Source organism: Gracilinanus agilis, unplaced genomic scaffold (genome assembly GCF_016433145.1).
Source record: "Gracilinanus agilis isolate LMUSP501 unplaced genomic scaffold, AgileGrace unplaced_scaffold46620, whole genome shotgun sequence".
NCBI classification, from domain to species: domain Eukaryota; kingdom Metazoa; phylum Chordata; class Mammalia; order Didelphimorphia; family Didelphidae; genus Gracilinanus; species Gracilinanus agilis.
The window spans coordinates 1,540-10,009 of record NW_025380934.1 but is presented as its reverse complement, the minus strand read 5'-3'; the positions used below and the strand labels follow the sequence as shown (position 1 = coordinate 10,009).

The following is an 8,470-nucleotide window of genomic DNA, read 5'->3' as shown; positions in this document are numbered from 1 at the left end:
CTGAGGTACCACCTCACACCTAGCAGATTGGCTAAAATGAAAGAAGGGGAGAGTAATGAATGCTGGAGGGGATGTGGCAAAATTGGGACATTAATGCATTGCTGGTGGAGTTGTGAACTGATCCAGCCATTCTGGCTGGCAATTTGGAATCATGCTCAAAGGGCTATAAAAGAATGCTTGCCCTTTGATCCAGCCATACCATTGTTGGGTTTGTACCCCAAAGAGATCATAGATAAACAGACATGTACAAAAATATTTATAGCTGCGCTTTTTGTGGTGGCAAAAAACTGGAAAAGGAGGGTATGTCCTTCAATTGGGGAATGGCTGAACAAACTGTGGTATATGCGGGTGATGGAATACTATTGTGCTAAAAGGAATAATAAACTGGAGGAGTTCCAGGCGAACTGGAGAGACCTCCGGGATCTGATGCAGAGCGAAAGGAGCAGAGCCAAAAGAACATTGTACATAGAGACTGATATACTGTGGTAAAATTGAATGTAATGGGCTTCTGTACCAGCAACAATGCAATGACCCAGGACAATTCTGAGGGATTTATGGTAAAGAATGCTACCCACATTCAGAGGAAGGACTGCAGGAGAGGAAACATATAAGAAAAGCAACTGCTTGAACGCATGGGTCGGGGCGGACATGATTGAGGGTGTGGACTCGAAACTACCACACCAATGCAACCACCAACAATTGGGAAATTGGTCTTGATCAAGGACACATGACAAAACCAGTGGAAAAGTGCGTCGGCCATGGGTGGGAGGAGTGCGGGGGGTGAAGGGGAAAATAGGAGCATGAAACATGTAACCATGTTAAAAATGATTATTAATAAATGTTAAAAAAAAAAAAAAGATTTGTAGGTACAGGGCCTCCCAGCCTGCTCGGACTAAACTAATAAAGCCTCAGATCTTTTCAGTCTCCTCCTTTCATTTTTTAATAGATTGAGACTCAGAAATAGGAAGTGGTTCCCCAAGGTCACACATCAAGGTTAAAATAAAGATGAGACAGACTAGCATCCAGACTTCCTGACCTCCAGGCTATTGGCTATCCAAGCCATATACTAAAAAGATTACAATTTGTATAGAATCACCTACAGAAGGCTGGAACTAATTCAGTCTACAAAGAAGTAAAATGAAGATCAGAGAATGGAAGGGACTGATCCAAGAACTGATACAAGGTTGGTAGGGGAAAAACTTGAACTTAGCTCTTCTGACTCCAAAGTTCTCTTTCTACTTATCCCATGCCGTAAGAACATCTTGAAATACTGTTCTCAGCTCCTACCATATGCACTATACAGGTGTATAACTGCCAACACCACTGGACTTAGTCAACTTCTTTTCAAGGGCGACTCATGGATAAAAACCCCAAAACATTCTACTTACCCTTTGTTTTCTTAAAGTACCATCTGATCAGAAGAATCAATGCAGTGATTATGGCACCAATGATGACCACTGCAATTAGACTCTTCATCCATGGAGCAAGAGTGACTGAAAATGAAACCAACAACAGCTAAAATCTTATCTTTTATGGGAAGCCTTCCCTCCTTGACCCCTCAATTCTAGTACCTTCCTTCTGTTTATTATTTCCTATTGATCTAGTATATAGCTCACTTTGTGTGTAAATAGATGTGTATATGTACACACATATATGTATGTACATATACACATATATTTGTTTCCATGTTGTCTCCCCCATTAGATAAGCTCCTTGAATGCAGGAATTGTCTTTTGCCTCTTTTTATAGTCTCAGCACTTAGCATAGTGCCTAGCATACAGTAACATTTAATGAATGTTTGTTAACTATCTTTATTTTACAGAAGAGAAAACTGAAACACATGATTAAGTGATTTGTCTATGGATATACAGAGAAGGAATGTGAACCTAGATATTCTAACCACTACATCACACTGTCTCTCCAAGTATGTGGGAGATTTTCTGGACTGTGAAGAAGTTGCTTTAGGGGAAGATAAAAAGTTAAACTGACTTTGATGGCGGTTGCCACTACCTTTGAATTTAGCATTTTTCTCTGAAGTAATAGACTTCATATATCACTTTTGCTCCCAACTTTCAAGATTGTCCTTTCCATTTCCCAAAGTGAAAAGGGGTCATAAGATTTAAATCCATAAAAGATCTATTTGTTTTTCACACATAGAAACACGAGCTAATGTCACACAGATAGATATTAGAGAAAGAATTCGGTTTCAAGCCTGTGCCATCTAGTCTCAAATTCAGCATTTTATCTATTACTTGACACTAGCCTGTCCTGTTTAGCAAATGGCAAACCCAAACACAGGACTTGGAACTAATAATTCTCATGGATATACTCTAAATCAGTGATGGGCAAACTACAGCCAGTGAGCCAGATGCGGCTCCCTGTAATGTTCTATCTGTCCATGCAACATTATTCCTAATCTGACAAATACAATGAGTAGGATACAATACAATGAAACTTTGAAAGAGTTGCCTTAGAAACAGACTGACAGATGAGCATTTCCTTTCCTTTGGCCCCCTCTTTAAAAAGTTTGTCCATCACTGTTCTCAATAAATGATTCCTAACCTGTGGACTAGATCACCTGAGTTATTGAAAGGGATCAATCTTATTAAATGACTCAGTATTCTACATAAGCAACATATCTGCTGTCATTCAAAAAAACAAATGATGCCTTACATATGTATCATTATTTTTCAAATGTATGTGGCTATCACGATGATGAATAAAATACAAATACATTTGTCCTGTTTTTGAAGTTATAATCATTCTTTTTATTTTGTAGTTCAATCTAATAATATCTAGGACATTAGGGGAGTATTAAAAAAGAATTCTCCTGGTTGTAAAGACCAGGATCCTTTGCTCTAAAAAGCCAATCTCCATTCATTATCTCCCAGAAATAGTGCCCTCATTGTTGGTGATGCCCTTCAGGAACCACATATCATGGAATAAGTGCCCACTTACCTTTAACAGTAATAATGTTACTCTTTGGGACCCTGCTATGGATATTGGCTCTGTTGGAAGCTGTACAGTAGTACTGTCCTTCATCCTCTTTCCTGGCCTGTAAAGTATGCCAGAACGCTTGGGTATCATTTGAGGTTATTGTGGTAAAAGGGACTACAGAGTCATGTCTGTAAAACTTATAGTGAATTGGCCAAGACCCTCCATCTGTGCTGCACTGGAGTGTGATCTCTTTCCCACTCACTACTTCTTCATGGAGCAGAATGGATAAGTTGACCTTGGCAACTGGAACTAGAAGAAAAGAGTTAAGAAAAAGATTTTTTAAAAATAAAGGGGAAAAAACAAATACTAGACAGTGGTCATTACTGATAGCTGGTTTTAATAGACCTATATTTCTAATACAGTACTTGGGAAAAATTGGATGATCCCCTAATGAGAATGTTTTAGAGATGTTAGGGTTTTTTTTTTTAAAATCCTTACCTTCCGTCTTAGAATCAATACTGGGTATTGGTTCCAAGGCAGAAGAGTGGTAAGGGCTAGGCAATGGGGATTAAGTGACTTGCCCAGGGTCACACAGCTAGGAAGGGTCTGAGATCAGATTAGAGGGGATTCTTCTTCAACGATAGGATGGCCAAGATAACCCCTGAGGTTCTTTCTAATATTGACACTGTTTCTAAAATAATAACAGTTGGCATCTACCTAGCATAAAATACTTTACAAACAATATCCCATTACATTTTTATGTATTATTGCTGTAAGATAGTTAGTAGACATATTGTTATCTCACTTTACAACTGAAGGAGCTGAGGAACAGAGATATTTTAAAAGACTATCAAGTTCACACATTGTAAGTGGAAAATACTCAGAATGGTAGAGTTATAGGTAAGAAGCAAAAGAGAACTTGGAAGACATTGAGTCCATCTTATCCCATCCCCCTCACTATGTGGATGAGAAAAGTAAGACCTTATGAGGTGAATGGTCTTGTCCAAGGTCACACAGGTTTTGAACTTTTTTAGGATTTTAACCTGCTTATCTGATTCCAAATTCATCACTTTTTACTATGTCAGACCATCTCCTCCCTGGCCTTGTGCTTAGCTCTAGGATTGCTCTCACATCTTCCAATTCACTTCCTTCCTCAAACTAAGCCATTTTTATGTTCTCCATGAGATTTTCCCCGGCTAAACTGACTCATTTCCCTTCACCTCATACTATTCTTCAACAAATAGTGCTTTAATATCTCCTTACCACCATACAAATACATTACATTAGATATCATTTGATTTATGTGCTTATATCATAGAATCTTAGTGTCAGGAGAAAAAAATTAAGCCACCAGGTTTGATTTTGTTTTTTAACCCTTACCTTCTGTCCTGGTAACAACTCTAGGATAGAAGGGTAAGGGCTAGGCAAATAGAGGTTAAGTGACTTGCCTAGAGTATACAGATAGAAAGTGTCTGAGATCAGATTTGAACCCAGGTCCCCCTAACTCTATCCACTGTGCTACCTAGATGCCTCCAGCCACCAGGCTTTGAATTACTTCTTAGTACTTTGGTGGAATGAATACCCATTGTAATGAAGTCAGATATTTCCAAGTATTTCTGAAGTTTATGTCTTAACTCCCTCCAGACTAATTATATACTACTCTCCTTATAGTCTAGTCAAGCTGACCTGCTTGTTGTTCCTTTTACTTCTTATGACATCAACTTACCGATGACCACAACATTCAGAACATCACTAGCCATTGTCCCTTGAGAATGGTGGTTTTTAGAAATACAGGTATATTCTGTGTTTGCTGTGGGCATGTCCAAGAATTTTACTGGTTCATTGGAGTACATTTCTTTCTGATTCTCACATGAGTTCATTTTACAAAGATGGTATATAATAGGTGGTGTCCCATTTGTTGACTGGCAGTAGATTTCTAAGAGCTTCCCCATTATTACTTCAGATGCTGAGTTATGAAAAATCCTGGGCTTGGAGACAATTTCTGAAAAAGAGGAATAACTAACTGAAAAACTGCTGGAGACATTGTTGAAATTTATTCTTTCTAATATGGAATGCTAAAAATATACTTAATTATATTTGTTGTTGAAAGTCAACAATACATACAATGATTTGATTAGGATGAGATCAGAAAGAGAAAAACAAATCTTTATTGAGTTAGTATAAAAGTAGTACTTTAGATCTATTGAAATATCCGAATCAGATTCTTCATCTAGGAAGATGACAAAAATAAAAGACCTTCCTTCCCCTAGTATTGTACTAAGTTTTAGATTTATTTTTTGTTTAAAAAACCTTTTCCTTTTGTTTTAAAGTCAATACTAAATATCAATACCAAGGCAGAAGAATGATAAGGCCTAGGCAATTTGGGTTAAGAGACTTGCCCAAGGTCATATAGCTAGGAAATATCTGAGGCTAGATTTGAACCCAGGACCAGCCAGCTCCAAGCCTCTCTCTATCTGGGATATTAATTAAACTGGATTAAATGCATGTAACATCCTGGTTTAGTGCTTACTCTTCTGTTGGCTTCATTATTTATCTCAATACAAGCAGCCTCATTCCCTTTCTGGGAACAATCTGCTAGGGCAACCCTTAAGCCTATTCCCCAAGACATAGACAAAAACAAACAAACAAACAAAAAACCCAGAAATCTGTTTTTGGTTTTGTTATTTTTTTTTCACTAGAATTTCTGAAAACCCCCAGCAATATTCTTGTGTTGTCTTTTCAAATAAGCTGCTATTTAGGCGTGTTGGAGCTTTGCCAAGTCCCAGTCCATTCTTAAAGTTGATATTTTCTATCATTTGCTGAGGCAGAACCAAATAATGATGGTGGCAAAGAACACTTTCTAGGACACAGCTCTGAGGTGCTGGGTTTGACAACATATTCATTCTCTTTCTACTGGCTTCTTAACTTCTCTACTCTTCATCCTCCCACTTCCTGACTCACTTTTGAATCCTGGTTAGAATTGAGCACTGGCTAAAGAACAGCTCTATTCAGAGTCCCTTCTATCCTCTACACATAAACTTTACTTACCAAAAACAGATATTTGGACTGGATCACTTTCCTTGATGACATTGCGGATTGCACCGAGGCATCTGTATGTCCCACTGTCATGTACCCAGACCCTCGTTGTAAAATTCTGAGAATTTATTATTGTTATATTTTCCTTCTGGATGGTGAAGTTGGCAGGAAGAGACCCTTCAATCTGACAAGACAAGTCTAGCTTCCCTCCTTCGTCCAGATGGTTGGAAGACACCAGCAGCTCTGGTTTGGAAAATAACTCTGTAAAGAACAAAGCAAGAATGATATGTGGTTGGGCACCATTCCAGAGCCACTATAGGAAAGAAAAGGGAATACCAACCAGGAGGACGTTCCTACTGGTCTAGTTATTTGTTTGGTTTTTTTTCAGAAGCAAATCATCAACTCCACAAAAAAGAAGATAACAGGCATGCCATTCAAAGACTGATTCCAGCCCTTAGCACATAGTAAGTGATTAATAAATATTTTATTTTTTAATTTTTAATTGCACTTTTTTCCTGATTGCATAGAGAAATAATTTTTAACATTCGTTTTCTGACATTTTGTTATCCAAATTCTCTCTATTATACAATACAAATATGTGCCATCAGGCAATATATATTTCCACATTCTCCTGTTATAAAAGAAAACAGATGTACTTTCAAGAAAGAACTCATGAAGAAAATAAATTGAAAAATAGAATATTTCGATTTGCATTCAGATTCCATCAGTTCCTTTTATGGCAGTGGATAGCCTTTTTCATCATGAGTCTCTTGGGGCTGTCTTGGATTCTTACATTATTGATAACAGTTAAGTCATTCACAGGAGATAATTGCACGATATTGATGTTACTACATACATGGTTCTCCTGGTTCTGCTCACTTCACTTTGCATCTTTCCAGGTTTTTCTGTTCATCATTTCTTATGGCACAATAGTATTCCATTGTAATCATATACTAAAACTTGTACAGCCATTCCCCAGTTGATGGACATCCCCACAATTTCCAATTGCTATAAGTATTTTTGTACAAGTAGATCTTTTTTCTCTTTTTTCAGTCTCTTTGAGATACAGACCTAGAAGTGATATTGCTGGGTCAAAGGGTATGCATAGTTTTATGGTTTATTGTTTTCCAGAATGGTTGTTTCAGTTCACAGCTCCACCAACAGTGTCCCAGTTTTCCCACATCCTTTCCAACATTTATAATTTTCCTTTCATGTCATTTTAGCCAATCTGATAGGTAGTATCTCAGAGTCATTCTAATTTGCAATTCTCCAATCAACAGTGATTTGGATTTTCACATGATTATAGATAGTTTCAATTTCTTCATCAGTGCCTATTAATATCCTTTAATCATTTATCAACTGGAGAATGACTTCTTTTCTTATAAATCTGACTCAGTTCTCTGTCTGAGAAACTAAGCCAATGTCAGAGACACTTGCCATAAATTTTTCCCCCAGTTTGTTGTTTCCCTTCTGATCTTGATTGTGCAAACCCTTTTTAATTTAATGCAATCAAAATTATCCATTGTCATAGTGTTCTCTATGTCTTGTTTAGTCATAAATTCTTCCCTTATCCATAAGTCTGACAGGTACACTATTCTGTGCTCCCTTAATTTGTTTATGGTATTACTTTTATTACATATGTGTGTCTGGCACATTGTAGGCTCTATAGAAATGGTAGCTATTTTTGTTATTATTATCTTGATTTTTAGCTTCAATAAGACTTTGCTCATTGCCATTTCCCATAAGAAGCCTCTTCCTGATCCTCCTATTTGTTAACGCTCATCCTCTTCTCAAATTCTCTTGTATTAAACTGTGTATATAGTATAAAACTCCAGTAGAATATAAATTTCTTAGATAGAGGATGATTTTTTGTTGATACTATAATGTCTCTACATTACCAAGGCAGAGCATACATAGTGTTTGAAATGTTCTGAGTTCATGATTCTAAGTGAAATAAGCAGAACCAGGAGAATATTGTACACAGTAAACAGCAATATTGTGGTATGATCAAATGTGATAGACTTAGCTATTATCAACAATCCGATGATCCAGGACAATTCTGAGGGACTTATGACAAAGAATGCTGTCCACCTCCAGAGAAAGAACTGATGGGTCCAGAACGCAGATGGAAGCATATGATTTTTCACTTTAGTTTATTTGGGTTTTTATTTTGGGGTTTTGGTTTTACATGCTTGTCCTATTACAAAAATGAACAATTTGGAAATACATTTTGCATACTAATACATATATAACCCTGATCGAATTGCTTGCCAGCTCTTGGAAGGAGGGAAGAAAAGGAAGGAGACAATTTGGATCATATAACTCCAGAATACTTATGTGGAAATTTGTTATTACATGTAATTAGTAAAATGAAATCTTTTTAAAAAATATTTTGAGTTCAACCTTTTGCAACATTTAACCAAATTTTTAATTATTTTTTCCTTCTTAGCTTGGGTATTCCAGAAGTATAGAATGTCAGAACTTAAAGGAACATTAA

The 8,470-nt window shown here is 36.9% G+C and overlaps 1 protein-coding gene across 1 annotated transcript; it reads right to left on the bottom strand.

Annotated features, from left to right (window-relative positions):
- Positions 1-1,380: 1,380 nt before the first annotated feature.
- On the bottom strand, positions 1,381-6,286 carry LOC123255441 (platelet endothelial cell adhesion molecule-like; the record flags this gene model as incomplete). Its single annotated transcript, XM_044684233.1, has 4 exons — positions 1,381-1,493; positions 2,959-3,246; positions 4,664-4,939; positions 5,986-6,286. Coding segments are annotated over 4 exons (978 nt in total), but the record flags the coding sequence as incomplete, so codon positions are not given.
- Positions 6,287-8,470: the final 2,184 nt, after the last annotated feature.